At 42.8% G+C, this 15,449-nt stretch overlaps 1 protein-coding gene across 15 annotated transcripts in view; it reads left to right on the top strand.

Annotated features, from left to right (window-relative positions):
- Positions 1–15,449, top strand: part of obscnb (obscurin, cytoskeletal calmodulin and titin-interacting RhoGEF b) — a 66,497-nt gene that overhangs the window by 14,718 nt on the left and 36,330 nt on the right. For 8 of the 15 annotated variants that reach the window (XM_019878856.1, XM_019878855.1, XM_019878849.1 and 5 more), the window contains exons 21-37: positions 1,158–1,262; positions 1,734–2,000; positions 2,682–2,951; positions 3,040–3,309; positions 7,076–7,342; positions 7,420–7,686; positions 7,782–8,051; positions 8,124–8,393; positions 9,185–9,451; positions 10,140–10,406; positions 10,708–10,974; positions 11,394–11,660; positions 12,133–12,399; positions 13,205–13,471; positions 13,611–13,877; positions 14,140–14,406; positions 14,708–14,782. In XM_019878856.1, the coding sequence (XP_019734415.1) occupies positions 1,158–1,262; positions 1,734–2,000; positions 2,682–2,951; positions 3,040–3,309; positions 7,076–7,342; positions 7,420–7,686; positions 7,782–8,051; positions 8,124–8,393; positions 9,185–9,451; positions 10,140–10,406; positions 10,708–10,974; positions 11,394–11,660; positions 12,133–12,399; positions 13,205–13,471; positions 13,611–13,877; positions 14,140–14,406; positions 14,708–14,782 (4,197 nt within the window). The remainder of the gene's footprint in view (positions 1–1,157; positions 1,263–1,733; positions 2,001–2,681; positions 2,952–3,039; positions 3,310–7,075; positions 7,343–7,419; positions 7,687–7,781; positions 8,052–8,123; positions 8,394–9,184; positions 9,452–10,139; positions 10,407–10,707; positions 10,975–11,393; positions 11,661–12,132; positions 12,400–13,204; positions 13,472–13,610; positions 13,878–14,139; positions 14,407–14,707; positions 14,783–15,449) is intronic. The other 7 variants (XM_019878862.1, XM_019878851.1, XM_019878859.1 and 4 more) reach the window with 3 other exon arrangements.

Genomic DNA, 15,449 nt, shown 5'->3' with positions numbered 1-15,449 from the left:
CCGAAAAGTCTTCCATTTTCTTAAAAGCTCACGGCGCGCCTTAAAGTTCGGTGCGCCTTGTTCATGGTCATTACGGTAATATGTCGACCCCAAGATGGCTCCTTGCTGGCGACATGCTTACAATGTTATAACTTGCTGTTGGTTCAGTGAACTGTGTCGCTGCTTTATTAAATAAGCAAAAAGGAGAGCTGTGGTGTTGTTTTTTTTTTTAAACGCACACTTTATTCATGGTTTTCTCAGTCTCAACAGATACAAGTACGACTTTGTCCGTCTCCGTGCCTTCTCTTCTTCCGTTCGACTCGAGAGGCGTTCATGACCGCCTCCGAAAAACGTAAATTAACGATTACTTCAATGAAACTAAAAAAATTGAAAATAATGCATCAAAACAGAAAATCAAGCAAGGAAGTCACAAAATAAATTCTATAGCCCCACTGCAGAATTTATTTTGTGATTTCCTCGTTTGTGAATACAGTACACAACAAAGGAATAAATAAGAAACACTTCTGAGACAGTCCAGTCTCCTCCGATTTACTGACATCTGATCGTTCTGTTGCAGCTATGCTCAAGGAATGCCATAATAAATTCTGTTGGGGGGCTATAGAATTTATTTTGTGTTTTGATGCTTTACTGTATTTTCAATTTTCACAGTTTCATTGAAGTAATCGTTAATTCACGTTTTTTGGAGGCGGTCATGAACGCCACTTGAGTCTTAATGGAAGAAGAGAAGGCACAGAGATGGACAAAGACGTACCTGTAGCTCAATTTAGTGGATGCATTGTAGATTGCACCTTGTAGTCCAGTGCGTGCAATATATGAAAAAAAAAAAAAAGACAAAATAGGCCATTCATTGAAGTTGCGCATCATAATCCAGTGCGCCTTTTAGTGCGGAAAATACGGTCCTGTTATCCTGTTGTCTGGGGCACTGCATTTGGGTCCTACACACATATGTGATATTTTATACAGCACAATATGTGCCTGGCTGGGGTCAATGAAGTTCGGCCTACACTGATCCACACACTATAAGAGCAGTAAGCACATGCATGCAAAAATTGTTTTCCTCTGTCATGTTTGGGGATTGTCACAGTTTAAAAATCATTTCATACCATTCTGGAATGAAGACAGTGATGTTGATTTGTCGTTGTTTTTTCTAAACACAGGCAGGACCTATGTGTTGCTGTTTAAAAGTGTGTCTGCAGCAGATATAGGTGAGATTAAATTTACAGCAGAGAAGGCCTCGTCATCTGCACAACTGACGGTGAAAGGTAAACATACATTGACCTAAGCATGTTTATTGCATGGTTCGATTGATGTGATGTGGCAAGTCGATGGACTCACTTGACCAAGTTCCCCTTTCAACTTGCATGGAGGTTAAAAACAGACACTGACACTGACTAAAACAAGCCAAGGTAGATAAGACCATCGTGGATTTTTCCCCCCCGGCGGTTTAATTAAAAAAAGTTAAACTTGTATATTCCAGTATACAGATTCATTCCACACAAAGTGAAATATGGAATTATTTTATGTTTTTGTAATGTGGAAGAGATCTATGAGTTTACAGCTTGTGAAAACCTACAGTTTCTAAAATTTGAATATTTCCTATGCGTTCCAATGAATCTGTATAATATGAGTTTCACTTTTTGAATGAGACTCCTGGAATGAATGAATTTATCAGCAATATTCTATTTTAGTTCCCCCATCCCCACACATGATCAAATGCAATTCGTATGCTGTAGAGCTGCCCGTCAAGTTTGTGAAGAAACTCCGAGATAAGATAGCCATTTACAAGCACCGTGGCCACCTGGAGTGCCAAGTGTCCCGCGCCAGTGCCCAAGTCAAGTGGTTCAAAAACAAGACAGAGTTGAAACCCGGACAGAAGTATGAGATCAAAAGTGACGACGTGTACCGGAAGCTCACCATCCACAACGTGGACGCCGACGACGAAGACACGTACACGTGCGACGCCTCTGATGACAAGACATCCTGTAAACTGCTTGTGGAAGGTAAAACAATTGGAGGTCAGAGGTCATGTACAGGAAATAAGTCACCAGAGTCCAAGCCAATAAGACATTTGTTTACCATCTTAAATTGAATTGACAAGACAGATTGACGTGTTATGGTCGTAACTCACTGTGTGTTCCCACCGTTGTTTGATTCATTTAGAAGACACTTAACTACCGTAATTGGAGTGCAAGACTCAAGTTGATGATGAATGTTTGATGTGCCATGTGCCTACAGTAATAATCTCATGTGGATTGGAAATGTTGTTTGTCATTGTCGTTTTTAAACATTATTACAAAGCATTAGGTTGGTTGCTTTCTGACTATGGTAGTATATGAGGGATAGACGAATTGGAACTCTGGAGATTATAATGTTCATTATACAGGCCCCAAAGGTGTAGAACATTTTACGAACATTTCCAAAACATTTCGGAAACTTTTTAACCCACTAGGTCACCGAGCTGCCCTAAAGTTGAATACTCTCCATAGGAATTAAAGATTATATGGATTTTACTGCAGTACACCCCTTTTTTTTTTTTTTTGTACTTAAACATAGTTTTCTTAAATCAAATAAAAATATTACTTATCAGGTTGATTTACTGTGAACTCATATCACAGTTGTTTTATATTTGAATGATCTCATCAATTTTCAAGCAAATCCTTTATTTGTTTGAATCCTTTTAGAGCAGTCCATAAGCATTGTGCGGGAGATGAGTTCCGTGGAGGTGACGGAACCTTTCGCCGCTGTCTTCGAAGTTGAGATCAGCGTGGAACTGGTGAAACCGCCCATTTGGACTCTCAGCAAAGTCGCCCTGCAGGAGAACGCCGATGTTGAGATGGAGACAGAGGGCACCATGCATCGTCTCACTTTCAAAAAGACCAAAGCATCCATGACGGGCCCCGTGCAGTTCACGGCTGGCAAGAGCAAGTCACTTGCCCAGCTTACAGTCAAAGGTACTGTACTTGTGTGAGAACTCCATAATAACTCATTAATGCCATATCTGTTTAGAAAGCTTCTTAATGTTGCCTGCTCTATGCTCAGAGCGTCCCCTTGAGATTGCAGAGCCCATCAAAGACGTGAAGGCCAAGGAGAAAAGCTCTGCCATTCTCACTTGTAAATTCTCTATCCCGCCAAAAGACAAAGTGCAGTGGTTTAAAGAACAGGTAGCACTGGCTGCATCAGACAAATATAACATCAAGCAAGAAGCTACCAGGGCTCAACTCACCATTCATGGGCTGACTGAAGAGGACAGTGGCGAGTACCGCTGTCAGTCTGGACCTGCTGTGACAAAAGGAAATCTTCTAGTTGAAGGTGCCCTTTGATATTATACTTTAAAGTAGGGTTTTCCAAATGGGTAGCAGAGCAATTTTTAATAAGTGATGATAGTCGGGCTGCTCGACGTGTGGAAAGGTGTGTCCAAATAGGTCACGGAAAGAACCTTCTTGTGTCGAGACTCCATCTATCTATCCTATTATATAATGCTTGCCTTCATTATAGTCATGGGTGAGCTGGAACTTTTCCCAGTTGACTTTGGCTGAGAGGCAAGCTTCACCATGAACTGCCAATTGTAGGTGACATATAGACAAGCAGGGCGGGCCCGCTGGGCGACTGGTTAGTGCGTCGGCCTCACAGTGCAGAGGTGCAGGGTCTGCCCGTCCTGTGTGGAGCTTGCATGTCCTCCCCATGCCTGCGTGGGTTTTCTCCGGGTACTCCGGTTTCCTCCCACATTCCAAAAACATGCGAGACAGGTTAATGGAACACTCTAAATTGGCCCTAGGTGTGAGTATGAACGCGGATGGTTGTTCGTCTAGGTGTGCCCTGCGATTGGTTAGCAACCAGTTCAGGGTGTCCCCCGCCTACTGCTCGTAGACGACTGGGATAGGCTCCAACATATATGAGGATAAACGGATCAGAAAATGGATGGATGGATATAGACAAGCAATCATTCACACCCACGCTCACACCTATGGAGCATGGTTCGATTGATGTGATGTGGCAAGTCGATGGACTCACTTGACCAAGTTCCCCTTTCAACTTGCATGGAGGTTAAAAACAGACACTGACACTGACTAAAACAAGCCAAGGTAGATAAGACCATCGTGGATTTTTCCCCCCCGGCGGTTTAATTAAAAAAAGTTAAACTTGTATATTCCAGTATACAGATTCATTCCACACAAAGTGAAATATGGAATTATTTTATGTTTTTGTAATGTGGAAGAGATCTATGAGTTTACAGCTTGTGAAAACCTACAGTTTCTAAAATTTGAATATTTCCTATGCGTTCCAATGAATCTGTATAATATGAGTTTCACTTTTTGAATGAGACTCCTGGAATGAATGAATTTATCAGCAATATTCTATTTTAGTTCCCCCATCCCCACACATGATCAAATGCAATTCGTATGCTGTAGAGCTGCCCGTCAAGTTTGTGAAGAAACTCCGAGATAAGATAGCCATTTACAAGCACCGTGGCCACCTGGAGTGCCAAGTGTCCCGCGCCAGTGCCCAAGTCAAGTGGTTCAAAAACAAGACAGAGTTGAAACCCGGACAGAAGTATGAGATCAAAAGTGACGACGTGTACCGGAAGCTCACCATCCACAACGTGGACGCCGACGACGAAGACACGTACACGTGCGACGCCTCTGATGACAAGACATCCTGTAAACTGCTTGTGGAAGGTAAAACAATTGGAGGTCAGAGGTCATGTACAGGAAATAAGTCACCAGAGTCCAAGCCAATAAGACATTTGTTTACCATCTTAAATTGAATTGACAAGACAGATTGACGTGTTATGGTCGTAACTCACTGTGTGTTCCCACCGTTGTTTGATTCATTTAGAAGACACTTAACTACCGTAATTGGAGTGCAAGACTCAAGTTGATGATGAATGTTTGATGTGCCATGTGCCTACAGTAATAATCTCATGTGGATTGGAAATGTTGTTTGTCATTGTCGTTTTTAAACATTATTACAAAGCATTAGGTTGGTTGCTTTCTGACTATGGTAGTATATGAGGGATAGACGAATTGGAACTCTGGAGATTATAATGTTCATTATACAGGCCCCAAAGGTGTAGAACATTTTACGAACATTTCCAAAACATTTCGGAAACTTTTTAACCCACTAGGTCACCGAGCTGCCCTAAAGTTGAATACTCTCCATAGGAATTAAAGATTATATGGATTTTACTGCAGTACACCCCTTTTTTTTTTTTTTTTGTACTTAAACATAGTTTTCTTAAATCAAATAAAAATATTACTTATCAGGTTGATTTACTGTGAACTCATATCACAGTTGTTTTATATTTGAATGATCTCATCAATTTTCAAGCAAATCCTTTATTTGTTTGAATCCTTTTAGAGCAGTCCATAAGCATTGTGCGGGAGATGAGTTCCGTGGAGGTGACGGAACCTTTCGCCGCTGTCTTCGAAGTTGAGATCAGCGTGGAACTGGTGAAACCGCCCATTTGGACTCTCAGCAAAGTCGCCCTGCAGGAGAACGCCGATGTTGAGATGGAGACAGAGGGCACCATGCATCGTCTCACTTTCAAAAAGACCAAAGCATCCATGACGGGCCCCGTGCAGTTCACGGCTGGCAAGAGCAAGTCACTTGCCCAGCTTACAGTCAAAGGTACTGTACTTGTGTGAGAACTCCATAATAACTCATTAATGCCATATCTGTTTAGAAAGCTTCTTAATGTTGCCTGCTCTATGCTCAGAGCGTCCCCTTGAGATTGCAGAGCCCATCAAAGACGTGAAGGCCAAGGAGAAAAGCTCTGCCATTCTCACTTGTAAATTCTCTATCCCGCCAAAAGACAAAGTGCAGTGGTTTAAAGAACAGGTAGCACTGGCTGCATCAGACAAATATAACATCAAGCAAGAAGCTACCAGGGCTCAACTCACCATTCATGGGCTGACTGAAGAGGACAGTGGCGAGTACCGCTGTCAGTCTGGACCTGCTGTGACAAAAGGAAATCTTCTAGTTGAAGGTGCCCTTTGATATTATACTTTAAAGTAGGGTTTTCCAAATGGGTAGCAGAGCAATTTTTAATAAGTGATGATAGTCGGGCTGCTCGACGTGTGGAAAGGTGTGTCCAAATAGGTCACGGAAAGAACCTTCTTGTGTCGAGACTCCATCTATCTATCCTATTATATAATGCTTGCCTTCATTATAGTCATGGGTGAGCTGGAACTTTTCCCAGTTGACTTTGGCTGAGAGGCAAGCTTCACCATGAACTGCCAATTGTAGGTGACATATAGACAAGCAGGGCGGGCCCGCTGGGCGACTGGTTAGTGCGTCGGCCTCACAGTGCAGAGGTGCAGGGTCTGCCCGTCCTGTGTGGAGCTTGCATGTCCTCCCCATGCCTGCGTGGGTTTTCTCCGGGTACTCCGGTTTCCTCCCACATTCCAAAAACATGCGAGACAGGTTAATGGAACACTCTAAATTGGCCCTAGGTGTGAGTATGAACGCGGATGGTTGTTCGTCTAGGTGTGCCCTGCGATTGGTTAGCAACCAGTTCAGGGTGTCCCCCGCCTACTGCTCGTAGACGACTGGGATAGGCTCCAACATATATGAGGATAAACGGATCAGAAAATGGATGGATGGATATAGACAAGCAATCATTCACACCCACGCTCACACCTATGGACAATCTTGAGTCTGTAGTAAAGCTAACATGCAGGTTTTGGTACTGTTGGAAGAAGCCCAAATTGCAAAATGTTTGACACAGAAGGCCACAGCTGAAATTCAAACCCTTAACCACAAGACCACTGTGTTACCTGAAAGTGGATGTGTGAGGTGGATGTCTTAACTCCTCTTTCCCCTTGCTGCCCATTGCTCGACGAATGAAAGAGAAGAAAAAAAGTTGGACCCAAATTTCTTCATCTTTTTAATTCATGTTTGTTGTAATAAATGGATATCTTTAGAATGTTATTAGTTTACGTATCTTTTGCAGTAATAGTTTGGGATCTGGGGTGGATGCAAAATGTCTTACCGGAAAAGGTTTGGAAAACCCTGCCATAGAAAATACAACATTTTCAAGTTGAGTCGATGCTAATTAGCTGGTTTCCATTCTCAGTGCGTGACATAAAATTCACCCAGCACCTGGCTGACACTGAAGTGGACGAAGACAGCGACGCAGTGTTCACATGTGAGGTCAACTATGCCGACGAGGAGGCCCGGTGGCTCCTGAATGACAAGGCGCTCTTCACCAATGAAGTCAACACCATAACCCATGACGGGAAAGTGCATAAACTCACACTTAAGAACCTGGCACCTCAAGATGGCGGTACTATCACAGTTTACGTCCGCAAGGTGAAGGAATCTGTCACGCTTAAGGTTAAAGGTAAGAATCTGTGCAGATGAATATGGTATAGTTCAGAAAAAATATGCTAATCGCTATTTGCTTGGTTCACTCTCCAGAAAAGCCTGCCCTTTTCCTCAAGTCTCTGGATGACGTCGTCGGTGAGGAGAAAGGTTCCATCACTCTGGCTTGTGAGGCATCCAAACCCAGAGTCTCTCCCATGTGGAGTAAAGGAGGCAGCCCGTTGAAAGCTGGACCCAAATATGAGCTCCTTCACACGGGCAAATCTTTGGGGCTGATCATCAAGGATGTGACCAAAGACGACGCGGGGGAGTATACTTGCGATCTGGGAACTGAGATGTCCAAAGCAAAGGTCACTGTAAGAGGTTGGTTTCATTATCAGGGTGGCCCCCGTGCATCACACACGAGCACAATAACAGTAACCTTTGTTGTATTTATAGCACCTGTTTTCCCTCCCTAGAAATTGGCATCGGGATCACAAAATGGCTGAAGTCAGCTGAGGTGAACGAGGGTGAGACGTGCGCTTTCGAGTGCATCTTGTCTCGGGAGATCACCGACGAGTGCACCTGGACTCTTAACGGCCGAACCGTTGCAAGCGGAGGCCGCTTTCAAATGAACAGCAAAGGACGGAAGTACATGCTGACCATCAAGGACGTCACCCCTGCTGATGCCGGAGACGTCATCTTCAGCATTAAGGATCTGACCTCCAAAGCATCACTGACTATTGAAGGTGAATTGTCTTTCTTTAGTTCGCATTCATGATTCAATCCAAGATAACGAATGTCAAAATGCTTCGTTGCAGGAAAAGCGTCAACACTCTCAAGGGACCTGGAGAACATCAATGTGGTTCGGGGGGAAAATGCCACTTTTACCTGCGAGGTGACACAATCAACCGCCATTGTCAAATGGACAAAGGAGGGCAAATCCATAAGGAAGAGCCAGAAGTACGACATCATCAAGGAAGACTGCGTGATGAAGCTGGTCATCCACAACGTCTCCAGTAAAGACGCTGGGGAGTACAGATGTGAGGTTGTCGGAGGGGCAACCGCAAAGGCCAAGCTTGACGTGAAAGGTGAGGATGAATTTATTCAGGGATGGTATTTGTTTTGTTTTTGTTAGTTTTCTGAGCTTGTGGTTTTCATAGTCACGTGGTTGTTGTACACTGTAAATCATCGTTACTTTTGACCTTCTTAACATAATTGTTTTAGTTTACTGGGTTTTTGGAACCAAAAACCCATCCATTTTACCTTAACACAGGATCTCAGGGGATCCTTAAATGTCCCCAACTATATACTGTATTTCAAAATGAAGGCTTGAATAGACATTTTACTAAAATGTCTATTTTTAGTAATTTTTTAATTTTAGTCATTTTAGTCATTTAAAGGTGACTAAAATGATTTTAGTCACCTTTAAATCCATTGCTCAGTTTTCTTAACAAGGCCACAGATACAATAACAATAAAAAAGGTTTAAAAAAAAAAAAGCAAAACAAGCAGTCTGCATTTGTGAATATAAATCTCGAAATACCGGTTTCAAACTGTTACTTTGGTCGGTGACCTTCAAATAAAATTATTATTATTTTTTTAATTCACTGTCATTATATTTACTTCAGGGGAGCTCTTCAATTTGATCAAAATGGTCTTTAGAAAGGCTTGGAAACCTCAAATGTGGCTTTCTTAAATCTGCAGACACAATGTAACGTCACTTAAGTTACCATAGCAAGTTAAAAAAAAAAACGATTTTTTTTTTTCCTTTTTTCTCGAGCTTCTACATACAACATTTGGAAAAACGCTATTTGGAACTCTAAAAATTCTTTTCCAAAACATTCTACATCCCATTTGTAACACCGCTCAACATTTGACAGAGCCAATCCATAAGTTCATCAAAGAACTGAAGGACACCAAAGCGGATGAGAAGACCTCTGCGACGATGCAGTGCGAGACGGTTCAAAGCCCGTCTGCGGTTACCTGGCTTAAAGGGCACACGGAGCTCAAGGCTGGCGGTCGATACGAGATGAGCCAGAAGGAAGCAGTCTTATCTCTCACCGTCAAACACCTCCAGGAAGACGACACTGACATCTACACCTGCGATGTGGGCACAGCCAAGAGCGTGGCCAAGCTGACTGTTCAGGGTAAGATTGTCTGTATGGTGTTCCTGCAACAAAACTAAATTTCATGATCCTGCCATACATACCATATTTATTCCGAGAGTGGTGCTAGGTGTTTTCACGCATGTCCAGAAAGTACCAGATGTCTGATAAGTGTGAGACCTCTTATTTTATATAAGATGTGGGACCTTCATTTTATGTCTTCTCAAGACATTATTAATTAATGTGGAAAAAAATGCTTTTCAAGTCAAATTATCATGCATTTAAGATCAAATTTCCGAAGAAATGAATGATATTGAATCCCCCCCACCCCCCTCGCCATCTCTCCCTCTCTCACAATCTTTAAAATCTAAATACTAGTTAGACAAACAAAATATTGTAAGGCATGATTTGGAAATACATTTTTGAATTAAATACGCAAGATGGGAGAAAGTGTGTACAAAGTTTTGATTGGGACCTCATACTACACTTTAGTGTTCTAAACATAACATGTAATATATAAATATACTTTGCTAATAAAGGAGGCATACCCCCCCCCCCCAATTTATTCTCATGACTAACACACTTTCTTGACCAGTGGACAGCTTATCAGGTTACAGGTTATCATTATTCGTGCATGAAAGGGTTAATTGGGTGGTGGCTATTCGAGCAGAGGCGACTAATTGAAGTCTAAGTATTTTAATACTGTAAATAATATTTTGTTGTTTCTTAGCTCTGCCTGCCACTTTCAAAGAAAAGCTCAAGAATCGAGATGCAACGGAAGGAGAAACTGTGACACTTCGCTGTGAGCTATCGAAGCCTGCAGCCAACGTTCACTGGAGGAAAGGCTCTGAAACTCTCACTCCTGGAGAGACGTATGAGATAAAGCAGCAAGAGGCATCTTGTGAGCTTCGCATTAGGAATGTCAAAACGGACCATTGCGGGGAATACTCTTGTCTATGTGGGGACCAGAAGACATCGGCGACTCTCAAAGTGAACGGTACTGATCTGTTTTTAATGACATCACACTGCAGCAGTTCTGTGTTGATGGATTTAAACTCCTGGTCCAAGTGCTTACTTAGCTCTGATTCTATCTGGGGTTTTTTCGGTTTCCTTCGACATTCCAAAAAGTTGTATGCTAGGTTCAGTGAAGTCTCACATTTGTGAATGGGCAATCTAAAGGTATGCATTTTGAAGCATTTACCAGCACGGCCACTTCAGAGCAACAAATCTGAATCATGTCACTTGAACATGCAGTGTAAATGCTGAACTTGACAATACAATCTTTGTTGCATTTGCAGCATTACCGCCATCCTTCACGGTGAAGCTGCGGAGTCTGGAGGCCGACGAAGGATCCAGGGTTACCCTACGCTGTGAGACCTCGAAACCTTTAGTCCCTGTTGAGTGGAAAAAGGGTGCACAGCTGCTCACGTATGGACAAAAATACCAGCTGAAGCAGCAGGCTTGTGAGATTGAGCTCCTCATCAACCAGACCGAGCCCGAGGACAGCGGAGAGTACAGCTGTGTGTGTGGGGAGCAGACAACCATGGCCTGTGTCAAGATCAAGGGTATGATGAACCTCTACTGGATAAGTAGACACGAACATGAATATAGCCTGTTCAAACTAGGTGGCTAACCAAAACAGCAGCACCTTTTGAAGCATCCTCTAAAAAAGGTGGTCTTCGATGGTTATGTTTTTATAATTTTGGGACTTATTTCTTACACCCAGTCCGCTGTTTTTATTTATTTATTTGTTTGTTTGTTTCTCGGCATTCCTCCACTATAGTTGTTTTTGTTTAGTTTTAAATGTCATGTAACATATTATTCCAAAGATGTGTGCAAAAAAAAAAAAAAAGACTGCTCTCCTAATAGGCACCTGTCTGAATTGAGTTTGCAGAAATAAGCGAATATGTCCTCGTTGGGTTATTTCATCCATTTCCGTGTATAGTTTTAGCAACTGTTCCTAACATTCAACTTAAATCGCCAGCCTTACCGGTGACCTTCACAAAGAAGCTGCAGCCTCAAGAGGCCGAAGAGGGATCCAGCGTTACACTACGCTGTGAGACATCGAAACCCGGAGTGCCAGTGGAGTGGAAAAAAGAAAGACAAGTGCTAAAGTCTGGAGAAAAGTTCCAGATGAAGCAGCAAGCGTGTGTCAATGAACTCCATGTCAGTGAAGTACTGCCAGAAGACAGCGGGGAGTACAGCTGCGCGTGTGGGGAGAACAACACTGCAGTTGTCCTCACTATTAAAGGTAGGAGGAAGATGGAGTCTCTTTTTTTTCAAAAAGAATTCTGTAGTTTCTCATTGGGTGGAAATTCCAAAATGGGGTGTCCCAAACATGGTACAATTTGTGGCTCACTAAACCAATTTTTCTTGAAAACACTGATGCAAACGATAACCAACTTTTTTTTTTTTTGTGATGCCACCAAAAAGTAATCGTGATGGCACTGGTTGTGTATCACATAACCATCTTGGAAGAGTGAATGATTTTACTTCAGTTTCATGATACATTGGTTGTGGCGGCACAATGAACTTGCGCTTAACACGTCTGCCTCACAATGCTGTGATTGGTTTGAAATATAGATTTTATGACGCCAGCCTCACACTTTATCCGAGGGCTCACTATAGTAGAATATGCATTTTTTTTTTTTTTTTTTTTTTTTATAAGTCATCTAGCATCATGTCATGATATCGTTGGTTGCTAACCAATTAAAATTATTTAGCCCAACCGGTGACCTTCACGGTGAAGCTGCAGCCTCAAGACGCCGAAGAGGGCTCCAGGGTTGCGCTACGCTGCGAGACATCGAAACCTGGAGTCCCGGTGGAGTGGAAGAAAGGAAGACAAGTGCTGAAGTCTGGAGGAAAGTACCAGATGAAGCAGCAGGCGTGTGTCAATGAACTCCACATCAGTGAAGCGCTGCCAGAAGACAGCGGGGAGTACAGCTGTGTGTGTGGGGTGAACAACACTGCAGCTGGCCTCACCATTAAAGGTAGACGGAAGACTTTTTTGGGAAACGTTTTGTCATACAGTGGAGTCTTTTAAGTCAAATGTGCTAAAGTGGTACAATTTGGAGATCAAACTTGAAAGTAAGACTCAGATGATACCAAAAGCTGCTCAAGCTATCATCCTGTATGCCACAGGTTTAACTCCATAATAAGAAATTTTCTTGATGCCAGCACTAGAGTGGCAGTGCTTACTTGTACAGTCAAACCTCGGTTTTCGTCCATAATCCGTTCCAAAAGGCTGTTCGAAAACCGAATTGTTCGAAAACCGAAACCACGCTCTTTAAAAAAAAAAAAAGTTTATTGAACGCAACTGCTTAGAATGGAAAGCGACACGAGGAAGTGTCACTTCCTCGTCTACCCGAGGAAGCGTCATTTCCTCGTGTAAGGAAGGCGAGAGGAGTCAAGTGGTGCATTCAAGTGCGCTCAGTTTGTTCGAGAACCGAAATTTGTTCTTCATCCGAGGCATAAAAAAACTCGAAATTTTTGGTCGAAAACCGAATTGGTTGAGAACCGAGACGTTCGAAAACCGAGGTTTGACTGTACTTTGGTTTTTATTTAGTTCTATTTAGTGATGAAGAACTTTAACCCTTTTGGGGGACAGCGGTTACTCCAGTCGACAAGTTACAGGGTGCATGAAAGGGTTCAAATCAATGAGCATCAAAGAATGGACGATTTTGGAAGTTCCACTGTATATAGTTTGTCAGCGGAATCAGCTCACCGAAATGTGGTTTCATCATTTCTAAAAAGTCATGGCATCCCTGGTTGCTGACCAATTCAAAATATGTCCAGCACAACCGGTGACCTTCACAAAGAAGCTGCAGCCTCAAGAGGCCGAAGAGGGATCCAGTGTCACGCTCTGCTGCGAGACGTCTAAACCTTTAGTTCCAGTGGAGTGGAAGAAGGGAAGACAAGTTCTCAAGTCGGGAGAAAAGTTCCAGATGAAGCAGCAAGCGTGCGTCAATGAACTCCACATCAATGAAGCGCTGCCAGAAGACAGCGGGGAGTACAGCTGCGTGTGTGGTGAGAACAACACTGCAGCTAGAGTCACCGTTAAAGGTAAGAGGAACACAAAGTCACCCAGGAAGTACTTTTTTTAATCGTTGTTCATTCATGTTTTAAAGAGTCACCTCACTTTTATGTCGACACGTCCGTCATTTAATGCCACTGCTTCCTAACCAGTTAAAAACATGTTTAGCCCAACCAGTGACCTTCACAAAAAAGCTGCAGAGTCAAGAAGCCGAAGAGGATTCCAGTGTTACTCTCTGCTGCGAGACGTCAAAACCTTTAGTCCCAGTCGAGTGGAGGAAGGGAAGACTCGTTCTGAAGTCGGGAGAAAAGTACCAGATGAAGCAGCGAGCGACTGTGAATGAACTCTTGATTTGTAAAGCAGCAGAGGAAGACAGTGGAGAGTACAGCTGCGTGTGTGGGGAGAACTATACTGCAGCTAACCTCACTGTTATAGGTAGGACAAAGTCCCCCCTCCTTTTTTTTTTTTGTATATCTCCAACATCAAGCGCCACAAGAGTAACAACAAAGGGCAGTTAAGTGTCCTGTTTGGTCCAAAACTTGGAAGTCAACCAACATTGTGGAATGAATTAAGTTGGAGGTTTCACTCTACACACATGGTCTGTGGGGTCATGTCATTAGTTTTTTTCATTTGTTTTGTTTGGGGGGGGGGGGGTTGTACTTTATTGTCATGTCATACTAACTGAAATTTGTTTCAGCCCAACCGGTGACCTTCACAAAGAAGCTGCAAAGTCAGGAGGCGGAAGAGGGATCCAGTGTGACTCTTCGCTGTGAGACGTCCAAACCAGGAGTCTCAGTGGAGTGGAAGAAGGGAAGACAGGTCCTCAAGTCTGGAGAAACGTACCTGATGAAACAGGAGGCGACTGTCAATGAACTATGTATTCATGAAGCAGCGGAAGAAGACAGCGGGGAGTACAGCTGCGTGTGCGGCGACAATCAAACGACAGCCAGTCTCAAAATCAGAGGTAGGAAAATGCGTTATTTAAAAGGCTCATGCTGTCGGCTGGAAATCAAGCGTCTCCATTTGGCAGATCTTCCCTCATTTTGCTTCTTTGTGTTCTGTTTGGTGCAACCGTCTCGCTCTCTTCTTGCGAAATGTACAATGTAGTCATAAGTTTGATCATTTCTGTTTTTGGTTGCCCGACGGTTCGTTCATGGCTTGAAATTGAATTGGGATGAAAGTTGCGGCCCTGCCTGTGTTTTATGTATGTATGTATTTATTTATTTTATAATGACATAGTAGGTCACAACATTGTTTCCTCCCAGCCGTGAAGCCGGCAGCTTCCCTCCCGGCTGATAAAGTGGAATCAAAGAGGCTTGGAACTCAAGAAATGGTGAAAGGTATTTGTATGGAGAGAAGATGGTGCTTTTCGTTGCCACTTGTGCTGCTCGCATGCGGATTGTTTGAACTGGAGGCAGTTGGCTGCCATTAGACGGGTCGTAATTGCATTTCAGCCACTTAGACCGAAGCAACGTTGTGAGCTGCTAAGGAAAAGCAACAGAACTGGGAAATACATGAATCAGTAAGCTAATGTCAGTGCATATTTATTTATTTAGTTATTTATTTTTTAATCAGTCAGTCCTTTGCAATTCTGTGGTCTTTGGAAGTGTTCCAGTGTGTTATGGTCTTTGTTTTGTGCTTAGCTTCTGCTTTTTTGAAACAATGTGTTTGTTTGTTTCTTTCTTTTCTTTTTTTTTTTTTTTTTAAATCACACAAATTGGTTTTATTTGTATTTTATTTTAACTAGCCTACAAAAAGCCATGTAAGCACTTATACAATATTGTTCATATCCAACTTAAGGTCCTTGTATTATTAGTGCACTCATTGTCCTCAAAATTATCACACAAGTAGAATGACTCGGGCATATTAGAGAGTACAATTTTCTTATGTATAACATTTTTTTTCCACTGCTGCCTTCCGTGACAGATAATATTTTTATATTAATATTATTCTGCACGGTGGCCCGGTGGTCCAGTGGTGACCGCGTCGACCTCGCAGTGCAGAGGT

The sequence above is a fragment of the Hippocampus comes genome, unplaced genomic scaffold (assembly GCF_001891065.2).
Source record: "Hippocampus comes isolate QL1 unplaced genomic scaffold, H_comes_QL1_v1.1 scaffold85, whole genome shotgun sequence".
Lineage (NCBI taxonomy): Eukaryota > Metazoa > Chordata > Actinopteri > Syngnathiformes > Syngnathidae > Hippocampus > Hippocampus comes.
The sequence above is the reverse complement of the archived record's forward strand: the minus strand, read 5'-3'. Positions and strand labels throughout refer to the sequence as shown.